Source organism: Carlito syrichta, unplaced genomic scaffold (genome assembly GCF_000164805.1).
Source record: "Carlito syrichta isolate Samal-C Ts95f unplaced genomic scaffold, Tarsius_syrichta-2.0.1 Scaffold317479, whole genome shotgun sequence".
Taxonomy (NCBI): Eukaryota; Metazoa; Chordata; class Mammalia; order Primates; family Tarsiidae; genus Carlito; species Carlito syrichta.
Window position 1 is genome coordinate 385,595 of NW_007261575.1, and position 15,322 is coordinate 400,916.

Sequence of the window (15,322 nt, forward strand, 5' to 3'; positions counted from 1 at the left end):
GAGGTGAGCCCTTTGATTCCCACTTAAATTACAAATGAGAGGATGGAATCACAAATATTATGTATCTGGTATTGTAAAAAAATCATAACAACTTAAACCTTCAAAATAATGATCCTCATAAAGTACCTTTCACATTGTTCCTTTTAAAGCGCTTCCTCGTATGTAGTTGCATTTATGATGTGAAAAAAGCTTGATTGACATAACTGTCCGCTTTAAAGGTTATTCTCATTACCTATGAAATTTTGAAATCTTCAAGTAATGATGAGGAGGCTGGGAAGAACTTGCTGCTTGTTGATTCAAGTCATGGTAAATTGAATGGATTAAGGATGATCTTCTCTGTTTTCTTCACCAACACTCATGAGCTACAAAATAGCACAGCAGACTCTATAGGAAGCCCAGGACAGATGAGTTGTAGGCTCAGCTCTACCAGGAGCTGGCTAGATAACCTTGGGCAGCTATTTAACGTCATGGATCTTTGATCTTTTTTTTCTGTAAAATGCGGGGGAAGAGAATGAGGGTGGCTTCATGATGTATTACTTTCTTTCAGCTCCAAGGTTTTGAGTTTTCTTTTGAGTTTGCTTTATAGCAAAAACTTGATAGCAAAAGCTTATCAAGCTTTGTATTTTCATAGTGTCAACTATATTGGATTGTTTTTGATAAAGCAAAGAATTTCTAAGTATTTTTTCTATTCTAACGAAGGCCAGTATATCTCAGAAATGGAGAGTGACAAGAAAATTCTGAATATAATTAAGACATTTTTCTGTGCTGTAAAATTCTTGAACTAAAACACATTTGCCCCTTCCTCCCCCCCACCCCAGATATTCAGTCTCTGCAGAGACTGTCAAAAAATTGCCAATACCAACTATACTGCAAATTAACAAATATTGGGAAAAGTTTTCAATTAGCACTAATATCACTTTGGATAAAACTCACTGGCTATGATACCTGCTGCTGCTCAAAGATCACATTTGACCTTAGAAAGGACAAACTATAAATTTTCCTTCCGCTTTGTGCATGTCACATTTCAATTATTGGTTGATCTTAGACACTGACTAGCAATATAACTTGCAAATATTGGAAAACACAATGAATGAGACCACTGAGTCATTCATTTATTTCTTCCACATATTACATGCCAGACAAGGTACTGGGTGCTAGGGATACAACAGTAAATAAAGCAGATTGGTGTCTGAAGGCACAGTAATTATACAGTGGTACAGATACAGATGCTGTGTGATAAATTCAGAAAAGGAAGATAAAGGGGATGACAGCAAAGACACCCGAGTTACCAACAGCAGGCTGTGTCCCATGGAGGAAAAAATTCAGTCTCCCCAGCAAAGGCTGATCAGCTCAATACTTCCTGTGGGATGAGTACTGATAGGTAACATGGTGCTGTGGGATCAGCACCATCACCCCCTGGAAGGAGGTCAGGAAAGTCTTTCCAGAGGAAATGACATTTAATCTGAGGCACCAAGGATGGGTAGGCTTTAGCTCAGCAAGATCAGAGGAAGTGTTCCAAATAAAAGAAGTCACATGTGGAAATGCCCAGAGATGGGGAAACACAGGCTCATGGATCCCACGCAACCTCATTTCTAAGAAAAATATTTTGTTCTGAAGGACGAAAATTACCTTCAAAGACCTCGGGATGGATGACGTGGGCATTTACTCTTGCGATGTAACAGACACTGATGGAATAGCATCAAGCTACTTAATAGATGAGGAAGGTAAATTTAAAATCAGTTCATTCACAAGCCTAATGTTGCTTTAATTTCTGAATTATTCTTACTTATTTTTAAGTGACTTTTATTTAGACATTTAAGCTTTAATCGTTTTCCTTTTTTTCCCTACAGAATTGAAACGTTTACTTGCTCTCAGCCAGGAACATAAGTTCCCAAGTAAGTGTCCACAACATATTCACAGATTTTAGCAGTCTTACTTGAGGCAGATTCTGGAATAGATCGGATGACAGCTCTGAAGGGATTCAGAAAAAGGCTTTTGAGAACATGTAATAGAATATATATCAGTAGCTACAGATGCACATTCTAAAAGTCATGCTTTTTTCTTTGCCATTGTTCTCCAGAGATACCAAGGATACTAAAAGAAAATACAAGGGAGGACACAAATAAAATGGAATTATTTTTTAGAGGACAGGCCCCTTGTAGTACAGGCTTCCCTGCTAGGTAAGTGATCTAGGAACCTGTTGGCATCAGTGTACTAGCCAGTGTTGTTGTGACAGGCTGCCTTCGGCTTCAGTGAATTTTTTGGGGGAGATTCTTTCAATGTGTTTGCCCATTTCATGATGGGTGATTTACAAGTGCACCTGCCCATACCATGATGAGTGTTCAGCAGTTTTTGACCAAAAATACCACGACCTCCGTGCCCCACCCTTCCTATTCACCCAATTTCGCCCCGAGAACTTTTTTTTTTGTTTCCCAAGATGAAAATAGTCCTCAGAGGGAAATATTTTGTTCATGTAGAAGAAGTGAAACAAAAAACGGCAGAAGTGCTGGGTGGCTCAGCCTGTAATCCCGCGCCTTTGGGATGCTGAGGTGAGTGGATTGCCTGAGCCCGCGGGTTTGAGACCCACCTGGGCAACTTGGCGAGACCTCATCTCTACAATAAATTTAAAAAATTAGCCAGGTGTGGTAGCGCGCGCCTGTAGTTCCAGCTACTTGGAAGGCTGAGGCGGAAGGATTGCCGGAGCCCAGCAGGTCGAGGCTGCAGTGGCCGGGAGCGACCACTGCACTCCAGTCTGGGCGACAGAGTGAGACTCCAACTCAAAAAAAAAAAAAAAAAAAAAAAAAGGCAGAAGCACTAAAAAGCATCAAAATTGAGTTCAAAACTGTTTTAAGCAGTGGAAAAAAACCGCTCAATAAGTGTATTACATCAAATGGAGAATACTTTGAAGGTGACTGAAGTTTAAACATGTAAGAATAAATACACAATTTTTTAATAAATACTTCCGGGTTTTTTTGGGTACCCCTCATGTATCCTGTGCTCCATTACATAGAGAAGTATCAAACTACATAGGTGAACATCTGAGTAAAGCTCTTTATTTTATGCCTATATATCAGATATATATTTCCTGAATATACTCATTTATATGTCTTTAGGCAATCTAATCTCTTTCTAAGTAAGACTGGCCCTTTTACCTCTAAATAAAGACAATCTGAAGACAGTAGCTACCATTTTGAACTCCTGGAAAACAGGGTAAACATGCTTTGGTCAGAGGATTTCCTTTGAGCTACTACAAACCCTTCAATTAAGGCACCTTCTAATAAAAGATTAAATTCCACAGTTGACACCTAAGAAAAGAGCAAGAAGTCTGAAATGACACTCGGAAAGTTCCACTGGCCTGATAGGATCTTTTGCTGTTAGTACTCGTTGATCAAAGTAATGAAGCATCCAGAAAGTGATACCCTGAGGTTTCAGAAAACAAACAGAAAGTGATAGCACACACCCACTCTCTTTAACTCAGGAATTTTGAAGACTATTTTAATACCTAAAATACATCTCTTTCATTAATACAGTAACTTCTGGCATCCAGAAAGCTACACCCCTATCCCAGACTGTGGCCAAAACTTTGTGTGTGTATATATATGTGTGTGTGTGCATTTCTCTAGGAAGAGGATCCTTCCATGATCATATGGACTTGAGATAGAATTATTAAGGTAGTAAACATTGCCTGATATCATTACCATTTACATTGAACTATTTTACATAAGTTAAGGCCTCTGATAAAAACAAAACAAAACAAAATACAAAACCACTCTAGAACTAATTGCCTACCTTCTGTTAAATCTGCAATGCTTTGTTTGATGGTGAGGCTGAGTGCTGGTGACTATTGGCCTCACCTGTAATGTTCTTAGAACCAACTGTGTCAGCAAAGCAGCAGAGTGGCGTGCCACGGGGTGTGGCTGTAGAATATAGACATCTGAATTCTAGGGAACAACCTGCCATGTGGCATTAGGCCAGCTGTTTCTCAACTGCGTGTCTATCCACCATAAAGCTGGAAAAGTCTTATCATGAATGAAGCTTTAAAAGTTAATTTCAGAAAAATGTATGGAAGGGAGAGGTTTGGCCTAGACTCTGTTCTGTCTTTTGACTCACTCTGTGACCCTGGGCCATGCACTTTCATTTCCCTGTGCCTTAGTTTATTTTCCACAAATGACTGTCATAATAGTTTATAGTGCCTACCATGTAGAGATGCTGTAAGAGAAAATAAAATGCGGTATTGCTTGATTCTTGAACTCTTCAGAAAAAAATAGAAACATTAATTGAGACAGAACAGTGACCCTAGAACCTGCTGCTTGGAGCAGAGTGGCCTCCAAACCCCACAGAAGCGTTGCACTCTCTACTCTCAGACATGGTAGAAATGGAGAGAAGCAGCAGCACCTACTGATCTAGTTAGTCAGGCAATAAACACTGATTAAGTATGCAAGCCACAGCTTTCCCAATATTTACATTCAGCTTAAAGGGTGGAGATGGGAGAACATGGTATGTCACTGTTGAACTTGAGCCACCAAGCCTCCCTGGAGTTCAGTGTGATCATATGGACTTGAGAATAGAATTATTTAAGGCAGTAAACATTGCCTGATGTCACTATTATTTACAATGAGCTCATGGCCTCTGATTGTTGGTGCTGGGAGAGAGGGTGGCAGCAAATTCAGGTATCCTTTGGTTAGAGACCCAGTGAATGTGTTTTAGTCTGACATGCAAGTGTTGAATCTCCCAACCCAAGGAAGTTGTTGTTATTTTTTTTTAAATTCACCCACTGAAGCAGCATTCTAAATATTACAGCTCCAGTACTTTCCTTTCCCTACCACTATAAAGCCATTGAGGTCAAGACATGAATATTTTCAGAGATCTGATGATAGGGTCAAAGCAGCATATCTAATTGTTTAATTCATACCCAGTTCCTCTTAGGAAATGCTGGCATGTTAATGAAGCCATTTTCTTGAGATTTTGTAAGGTCTTAATGGATCTTGTTCCTGTACCTTTTGCACAGTAACTTCTCCTATGTTAAACTGTTTTAAAAAAATTTTTGAAAACCACTCAACTCATGCCCCAAACCTGCAAAAAAGATATTTTGCTGGAGCAAATTACTGCCAGAGAAAAGAGCCTAAGGAAATTTAGAGCGAGAAAAAGAAAAATGTTTAAAGTTAAAAATAGAAAATAACTTAGTCTATTTTTGCCAACATTGACACTAAATTACAGTGTGGAAAGGCAGTGTGAATATATGTTCCTACATCAAGAATTCAAGGTATTTTTGTGGGGAAGAGGTAGGATATGCTGTCAATATCCCGCACAATAGCTCTTCACTTGTAGGTACTGTTCTTTCACTCGTATATGTATACTATATCCATACAGATCTACATAAGCACATATACATAAATATAGATATGTGAGTATGTCCTCTTAGTTGTCCAGATATCATATTCTAAATTTGGTGGTTATAGGGTGTTGATGAAGCAACTGGAGGAAGAAAAAGTTACCAAAACATTCACAGCCAACATTCATAGAGCACTTATTATATACCAGGCTCTTTATAGTGTAATTAAACAGGATGTCTTGTTTGAATTCCACAATGACCTTGAAAGGGTTGGTATTGTGGTGGTTTGATTTTAGAGGCAAAGAACGTGAGGCCCTGGGGGGTTAAGTAACTAAACCAGTTGTACACAGCCAGTTAAACCTGACCCTGAAGACTGTTCCCCTAACCATGACATGGGCTGCAGGCACCTGCCATGTTTGCTCTGTGCTCTCTGTGGCAGTTCAAGGTGGCCAGTGTTCCCCAGACAATGTTCTTATGATTCAGGTAAACAGTAAGGGAGCTGGAGGCATCCAGGAGGGCCTGCCATCCCTGCCTGCCCCACTGTCACCACTCCAGGCCTATAGGTAACTCTCACTCGTATATTAGGTTCCCCAGAATGGGATCTCCAGAGATTTTTAGAAGTGATTGTGCTTTCCACTCTCCTCCAGACTTACTTGGAGCAAACATGAGTGTCCTGTAGGGAGACAGCCTGGCCTCTGTCCTCACCACCCAGGGGTCTGTCCACTTGGACATTATACTCAACTGGAAAATCACCCTGTTCTTCAGAGTGGATGGCCAGGAGCAAGAGGAATACGGAATAGAGGGAGTAACCCTGATCTCAGCTCTACTACCCAGATATGTTACTACTCTTTCCTGGGTTCAGTTTCTCCATCAGTAAAATTAGGAGAGGAAGAGAATGAACCTTCTTGAGCACAGGTCATTTTTCACAGTATTTATTTATTTATTTTTTTAGTTAGAATCTCACTCTGTCACCCAGGCTGGAGTGCAATAGCACAATCATGGCTCCCCTCAACCTCTCAACCTCCTAGGCTCATCCCAGGAAAGCATTCCACATCATCCTTCCAAGTGGCTGGGCCTTCATGCCCGGCTAATTTTTAAAATTATTTTTTATAGAAACAAGGTCTTGCTATGTTGCCCGGGCTGGTCTCAAACTCTTGGGCTCAAGCGATCCTTCCGCCTTACAGGCATGAGTCCCCATGCCCGGCCTTATTCACAGTGTCTTAATGTGTTCTCTTACTATATTTACTCTTCTTGATGGCACATCCATGTTAGCAGGTGGGGAACACGAGGCTTAAGGAGGAGAGTAACTGTTCAAGATCTTGGTGTAACTTCAAAAGCCACTCTCTCTCCATCATGGTACCCCTTCAGCAGGTGATGCCTGAACCTCCTCTTAGTCCTGAGTTGGAACGAATCTATCATGGAATGTTATAATGAATATAAAGAATGCAAAGGGAAGCATCCCTTGAAGCTTGAAAAGAGTAGTTTTAGGATACATGCAAAGAACTATGGATGTACATTTGACACGAGCTTGAAAAGCTTGTGATTTAAATGATAGCACATGTTAAACATTCGAGATAATTTTAAGAACAGTTTAGAGAAAGTAAAGGGTGATGATTTCCCCTCAGGAAGCAAAGGACTACTAAACTGTGAGGACAGTCACGCTTTTCCACAAAGTACACCCTGGAGCCACAGCTGATAGAACCATGGTTGGAAGAGCCTTTCTAGAAAGCATTTTCAAGTTACAAGGGATTGAAAAGCTGGTTTTAAGAGATGTCGTTCATATTGTATAGGTAGTCAAAAGTATTTTTTTCAATTCATTTTTTAAAACATTGGAATGAACTCCCAAAGTGAGTTAAATCATTTGAAAAAATTAAATGTAGCTCCTTTCTAAATATTTTGAAGTAATTAACATATGGAACCCTAGAATGGAAAATGGAAAATCTCTTGGCTAATTAGGGCATTTAGTTTAGTTCCATTCATTTACAGGCAAGTCAAGTAAGGCCCAGAGACACAAAGTGACCTGCTTAATATCACACTGCTTGGATTTTTTTCTTTATTTCAGTAGCTTTAGGGGGTATAAATAGTTTTTGGTGGCATTGTATGAAGAAGTCTGGGCTTTAAGTATACCCACCAATCCCACCACACTGTTTGCAGACCTTGGACTAGACGCCAGCTTTCCTGGGGCCTGCCCAAGACTCTTCATGGCACCTTGTTATTCCCCTACATAAACCTAACCAAAGCCACAGGAGAGTTACAGATATTGGCTAGATGTGCCCTAGAGGTAAGTTCACCGTCCTTATTTTTACGGTTGAGATGACTGTGATTCAGAGAAGGTGAACGAATTGCCCACAGTGACAGTCGTAGGATCAGCCCCGGTCTTCTGCTCTGCCTCTGAGTCCACAACACTCTCACCGCCCCATGCTCTCACTGCCTCTGGGCTTTGAAATCACCGTTTCCACTGCCCATGTTTTTACTTGTTGGAAAAAACCAATGTCAATATAATTGTCACCGGTATAATCACTATGTGTTACTTTTATTTTTTGTAGTTGTCCCAGTTAAATCTGAGTTGGCAGTTGAAATTTTGGAGAAAGGACAGGTCCGGTTTTGGATGCAGGCTGAGAAGCTGTCTGGCAACGCCAAAGTCAACTACATATTTAACGAGAAGGAAATTTTTGAAGGACCGGTAGGTGTTACACCTTCTAGATTTTTTAACGTATCATTGTGGAATACACTGTGGAAACCTTATGAAGATGCAGAGAAGTTGTTATGAAAACCACTGGGCAGGGGGTGGGGAGTTTAAATCACTCGCACAAGTAAAAACTGTGAAACAAAAATACTGGGACATTTTTGAGAAAAAAGGACAACAATGATAAACAGTCATAGGTGGGCAACCCTTTCGGGTCCCCTCCCACTGTGGGAACTTTTCTGTCCTCTCAATAAATCCTGCTTTCAAAAAAAACAAAAAACAAAACAAACAAAATCGGTCATAGGTCATTGCCAGGTCATTGTGGCCATTGTCTTGCTAAGCTATGGTGTAGCCATGTGCTCTTTAAGCTATGGCCAGGCCATGTTTTCTTAAGCTTTGGACCCCTTCCCTACCTTGTGGAGGTGAATCTCCCCTCTCTCTCTCTTCTAATTTAGTTTTTAAATAAACTATATTTTCTAATTTTAAAAAATAAAATAAACAGTCATAAACCAAAACTGTCTCAGGCAAACCAAGATGTAAGATCAAAATAGAGCAGCTCTTCTGGGAAGGCAGAGGAGTTTCTGTCCTCACCTGATTCACACCCTACTCACAGCAGAAATGCCTGAGATGAAAAGGCCTCTTGGTCCAGTGACTCTGAAAAATGCAGCAAAAATATCTTTCATTGCTTTTCTGGTTAAAAATGTAATACATTCTTATTGTAAAGCATGCTAAAAGCTCTGAAAGAACAAATAACATATTCTTGCAACTTCTTCTTCGTCTTTTTTTTTTTTTTTGAGTCAGAGTCTCACTCTGTCACCCTGGCTGCAATGCAGTGGCTCACCACAGAATCAACTTAGGGCTCAAGCATCCTCCCCCCTCAACCTCCCGAGTAGCTGGGACTATAAGCATGCACCACCACACCGGGCTAATTTTAAAATTTTTGTTAGAGATGGGGTTTCACTTTGTTGCCTAGCCTGGTCTCAAACTCCTGGGCTTAAGCAGTCCTCCTCCTTTGGCCTCCCAAATTGCTGGGATTATAGGTGTGAGTCACTGTACCTGACCTCTTGCAACTTTGTGATGTACATGTTGATATATACTTTTTGGACTTTTTCTGTGCCTCTCTGTGTGTATGTCTGTTTGTGCCTTATTTACATAGGTATTTATGTGTATAAAATACTATTTATTTTGCTTTCAACATAAAATAGTTTTTATAGACACAGTTACAACAGCTCAGCTTTATTTGTCCTCCTCACAGACATCAGTAGACCCAAGATGGGGCCAGTGCCCAGTAGGACTGAACAACCTGGGTTTCACAGGGCTCTGGCTCTCACCTGTGCTATCTTGGGTGTCAATGAGAAACTGAAAGGAGGGTGTGGCTTGTGGCTGTTATGAGCAACCCATTCATTGAGATACAGTTTTTAAATATTTGAGGATTTGTTAGTGAAGGGGAAATGATTAACATACGTAGTAGAAGAGTCTGTCATATAATCTTTTTCAATACATGTAGTAACTTTTTGTAGGGCCAGAACGAGTCACTAATGTGTCCACTCTGGCCCATCTCCTCCTTACTTTTTTTTTTTTTGAGTTGGAGTCTCACTCTGTCACCCAGATTAGAGTGCAGTAGCATGATCATGGCTCATCACAGCCTTGACCTCCTCGGCTCAGTCTGTCCACTCGTCTCAGCCTCCTAAGTGGTTGTAACTACAGGCATGTGCCACCATCCGGTCTAATTTTTTATTATTTTTTTGTAGAGACAAAGTCTCGCTATGCTACCTAGGCTAATCTCGAACTACCTAGGCAATCCTCTCGCCTCAGCCACCCAAGTGCTGGGATTACAGGCGTGAGCCACTGCGCCCAGCTCCTCCCTATTTTCAAAATGTTCTTAACCACTGCTACGATCACCACCTGGTCAGAAGAGATTGTTGGCATCACTCCCTGCCCCCACATTCACACACACGTACATGAAGATACACTCCCCTTCGTGTGTTCAAGTATGCATGTATGTTGCCACGTGTGCGTACACCTACTGTCTTAGGTCAGGTTCCCTAGCAAAAGAGTCTGAAATAGAGTTTTTTCATTCAACTCTTTCAACATTTATTGGGTTTGAGGTTGAAGGATGCTCTCCAGAGAAAAGGGAATGCAGGAAACAGGATGGGGTGGGGGAAAGCTAAGCAAAAACGTGGTCTCATTTAGAGACTGGCTTCCTCCAGGGGGAACTTTAGAGCATGAATTGTACCACATCATTGGTCTGAGACCTGAGCCTTCATTCTGGGACGGTTTATAACAAAAAGTCATCAATTCAAATCTACTATGAAATGTGTGATTGCATGCCCAGGGACTAAGATTTATCTGTATACTCTGAAAAAAAGTTGCTTAAACAATGTGATAAAGTAGGGTTGTTTCTTTCTTTCTTTTTCTTTTTTTTTTTTTGTCACCCAGGCCAGAGTGTAGTGGCATAAACAACTCACTGCAGCCTTGATCTCCTGAGCTAAAGCAATCCTCCCACCTCAGTCTTCCGAGTAGATAGGACTACAGGCACATACCACCACACCAGGCTAATTTTTTTTTTTGTGGGTACGAGGTCTTGCTATGTTGTCTAGGCTGGTCTCAAACTCCTGAGCTCAAGCAATCTTCCCACCTTGGCCTCCCAAAGTGCTGGGATTACAGGCGTGAACCACCATGTCCAGCCAGCAGGGCTATTCCAATTCCCATGAAGAGCAAATAGATTTCAAATGCTTTAGATGAATTTTTATTCACTTATTAATTCAGCAGATATTTATTAATAGCCTACTATATGCCACACATATGCCAGATGCTAAGAATATAGCAATGAATGAACCTGAGACTTCCCTCATACACAGTTTTACATTATTCTACTAATTAAAAATAATGTAATCTGGAAGGTACAATGGAAATCTAAAAACAACCTTTTGACAACATTTTGTGACTTGGGATAACAAAACTTTATTTAGGTCATAGAGTCCATGTAGTTCCCTTTTCCTGGGTACAAGATTTTAAAGGGTCTATTCAGTTGTCAAGAAATGCTATTAAAATGATCCTTGGGGGGGGATTATTTTCATTTTATCACTTATTGTCATTAAAGTAAAAGATCTACCTCACTGATGTCTGTTTTTCTCTTTTCACGTTGAAGAAATACAAAATGCATATTGACCGAAACACTGGCATCATTGAAATGTTCATGGAAAAGCTACAGGATGAGGATGAGGGAACGTACACTTTCGAGCTTCACGATGGGAAAGCAACTAACCATTCTACCATTGTTCTCATTGGAGATGGTAAGAATTCTGCGGAACATTGACTGGAAGACTTTGATATTTCCTTCAATCCAAATACCCCCTGACACAGAAGTGGTCATGTGAGAGGTAGTAGGAATTGTTTCTTAACTGAATTTTATGTTCAAAATACAATTTTCAGTTAATGCTTTACATAGTATTTTATTTCATAGAAGTGAAAGTGAATTTAAAAGAATATCAAATTTATCCCCAACCCATAGGCAAGACTGCACTTAAATAGTCTCATACGTAGACAAGTATTTATTACTAAAATTCTCCAGGGAGGGAATTGCAATACAATCAGGACAGTATATGTGTCTCAAAAACAAACCATGATGCTTTGTTTTACAGTGTGTATTTACTTTAAATTACTTACACTGAGGAAAAAAATATGCACAAGTAGTGCATGCCACATCTATTAATCATGCATTATAACTTGATTGTAGTGAGACAGCTGCCATAAAAAGCACCAAGATTTAAAATGTGGCATTTACAAAGCAATGGAAAGGCTGCCAGACCTCTATGTCTGCAACATTCAGTACTATTTCACTATTGCCTAGCTTTATGACCTTGGACAAATTATTTAACCTTTTTAGCTTATTTCTTCATCTGTAAAGATAAAAAGCGAGCAGGGTTGTCACAATGTGTGAATGTTATAATAATGAATATAAATCACTTAGCACAGCAGCAGGCATGTGCATTTATACTGCTCAACTCAATTTCACACCTCCTTGTTTTTCAATTTTTAGTTTTCAGAAAGCTCCAGAAAGAAGCTGAATTCCAGCGGCAAGAATGGATCAGGAAGCAAGGTAAAAATAGACAGTGGGTAGAGAGAAAAACTTCCATTAGGATATTTGTACAAAAGGCCCTAAGATCATTTTCATAAAAAATTAAAATACATATTATCAATTATGTTAATAATACCTGATAAATTAAAAAAAGAAAATATTTATTGTTAAATATGTAGCCATTAAAAATATTTAAAAACTAAATCTGGAATTGCTAAAAGAATTTTTTTTTGTTTTTTAGAAAGCAGAATTTATTGAGAGGACAGAAAAGCTTCCACAGTGGGAGGGGACCTGAGAGGGTTGCCCAAAATTTTTCAGTTAAATATTTTTAGAGATGGGGTCTCCATATGTTGCCCAGGCTAGTCTCAACCCCTAGCCTCAAATGATTCTTTCACCTCAGCCTCCCAAAGTGCTGGGATTACAGCCATGAGCCACCATGCCCAGCCCAAATCTTAAATTTTAAAAATTTGACTTCAGATGTAAATCGCCTTAGGATTTAAGAATAAGCCTTGGTCTTGCATTCATGATAAAAAGAGTAATTGCTGATGTCATTAAAATTTTATAGGTCCTCATTTTGCTGAGTATTTGAGCTGGGAAGTGACTGGTGAATGTAATGTTCTCTTGAAATGCAAGGTAAGAGATAGATACATTTTTAATGTTTGACTCAAGGGAAATAAAGATAAAATAGAATGTGAAGAAGAGGAAAATCAATTTTTTATCTTCTTCATTTGAGCCAAAATGGTAAGTGATGCATTCTTACTGTTGACTGCTACCATAACCATTTATTGGTAAGAAATATTTTAAATAAGACAACATACAAATTTGAGAAGGCAAGATAACTATTTACTACCCATGACCTAGCTAATAAAAACACAGACTCGTTTCATAAGTAATCTCAGAAGACTCTCACATTGGTTTTGTCATAGACCAAATCTGCATTTTGAGTTATAGATCTATTCCAGAACCACGTTAGTCAAATGTTTCTCCGTGGGCCTTCTGGTGTAAATGGTGAGGCTGGCTCACAGTCCCTCTGAGAGTTCCCCAGCTGTGCCACTGGTTATGAACCACTGTGCTGCCTTGAGGGAGAGGTTTTGGTAAAGAGTTGGCAGCTCACAGCCAATTGTCTTATCAGGCCTTTAGGAAGATTTAGAAAAGAAAATTTTCAACAGCATTCTAAACTATTTCGTACCTTAGCATGTGGTGTTTAGCTGAGTGAGTCATCAGAAATATTTTGGGGTAAGAAACTGTTGGATGAGCTTGGACCATGAAGGCCATTATGGCAGACGGGAATCAAGAGCAGAAGTGTGGGTATGGTGTTTGCCATGGATTTGGCAATTCTTATTATAAAAGCCAGAACCCAAGTGCGCCTGTCTCTGCCAAAACTGATAAATTCAAAGAAACAACAATCTACCAGAAATATGTATAAGAAAAAACAATGCTAGGTTTTAACCTCACAAGAAATGGCAAAGCTGCTTTAGAAAGTCTTTCTCAGGCAGTAACTAACACCCTCCCCTCTCTCCCTTTCATCCTAGCTGCCCCCTGCCCTGTTGCCCCCACTCACTTTCTCATCCACATGGCCCTTAAATGATCTGTTTCCCAGAAGCCCACGCACCCCTCTACCTTCCGTGCTGTGGCCCTGTGGGAGGTGAGCTCTGGTGTCCCGTTGCAAAGGCTCTCCTCAGGAGAATCAGCCCCTTACCTAGATTTTGAGCAACCAAGGGGAGCCCAGAAATAGGCTGTGGACAGTCACACTTGTGCTGCTGTTCCAGTGCCTGGGATGGTCGCCTTTTTTCAGCTTCTCTGACAAAATCCTTTCTCAGACCCAGTTTGGGCATCTGTGGAAGGTTTCCCACTTCTCAGTCAAGGTAGAATGAACCTTGTTTTGTCCTCTCATGACTTTTTGTCCCATTATTGTAGCAATTTATGTAAATGTACATGTTGCAGTATAGTTCATGGAGTATGCCCAGCTAAACGTCAGACCCACGAGACTATTATGGACCCCACTTGGCACTGCCCACTCAAAAGAACATTGGAGGAACCCCATCTTGCCTGTGAGGCAGTGCTGGGTAGTCCTCTCCTACAGTTCACCCGTGGAGTGATTCCCTTTGCCACAAGGAAAGGAAGCTCAGGAGCATGGAGACGAGATCCGTACTGGACAGGTACAGGAAGGAGTTCCCCTGGCTTCCAGAAAACCCTCATGCCCCGAGGATCCGACACCGCTTGTAATAACTCCTCAAGCAGAGGCTCTAGAACCTGCAAGGGTTGCATCCAGATTTCAAGATCTGGAGTCCTCAGCAAAGCCCAGAGCTGTGGAACCCATTTCTAGTCCCTCCAGTTCAGGTGCAGCTCTTCAGTCGGGGTTGTTCATGTCATAAGCAATGTCACGTAGGAACACTCTTTCTTTAATTCAGGAGCCAGTTTGCAGAGTCATAAAAAACGATTATGTGTGCTGGATTCACTACAGTGACTGTGTTGGTTCCCATGTCTATTTATTAGCTGAATTTTTTTTTCTAGACTCTAAAACTTGCAAATTTTCTTGTTTTTTGAATCGAGGTTTGATTCTGTCACCCAGGCTGGCTTATGATCATGGCTTACTGCAGCCTCACCCTCCTGGGCTCAGGCGATCCTTCTGCCTCAGCCTCCTGATTAGCTGAGACTAAATTCACGTGCTGCCACGCCTAGCTAATTTTTTGATTTTCTGTAGACACGAGGTCTCACTGTATTGCCTAGGCTGGTCTTGAACCCCTGGGCTCCAGTGATCCTCCCACTTCAGCCTCCCAAAGTACTGAGATTACAGCTGTGGGTCACTGTGACCAGCCATATTCTTATTTATGGAAAACGTTAACATTTCTTCATCTCTTGGTTTTGTAGTTGTATTTCCTTATTGGAGAATTGTATGTACATTTCACCAATTTTTCAGTGGGGTTTTGAGATTGTTTTCTTGAATTGTATGAAGTTTTTTTCATACAATTTGAATTACACAAGAAATGCATGACTATATTCTCCTTTGTAAAAAATTCAAACACTGTAGATAAAGCTCAAGATCCCTTTAACCCTAAGATGTTGTTTAGTCCATTTGAAAAGTGTGATGTGAGGTAATGTGTGGATTAGCATCGAAATGAGTTCCCTCAAGATTGCTGAGTAATGAATGTATTAATCTATGCCTTCCCTCCACATATATATATATATATATATATTTTTTTTTTTTTTTTTTTTTTTTTTT

The 15,322-nt window shown here is 40.3% G+C and overlaps 1 protein-coding gene across 1 annotated transcript in view; it reads left to right on the plus strand.

Moving 5' to 3' along the window:
- The window catches only part of MYOM1 (myomesin 1), a 146,811-nt gene that overhangs the window by 117,473 nt on the left and 14,016 nt on the right, over positions 1–15,322 (plus strand). Inside the window, exons 24-29 of the mRNA XM_008074759.2 lie at positions 1,618–1,724; positions 1,851–1,895; positions 7,879–8,015; positions 11,170–11,314; positions 12,061–12,120; positions 12,665–12,732. Coding sequence (XP_008072950.2) covers positions 1,618–1,724; positions 1,851–1,895; positions 7,879–8,015; positions 11,170–11,314; positions 12,061–12,120; positions 12,665–12,732 — 562 coding nt within the window. The remainder of the gene's footprint in view (positions 1–1,617; positions 1,725–1,850; positions 1,896–7,878; positions 8,016–11,169; positions 11,315–12,060; positions 12,121–12,664; positions 12,733–15,322) is intronic.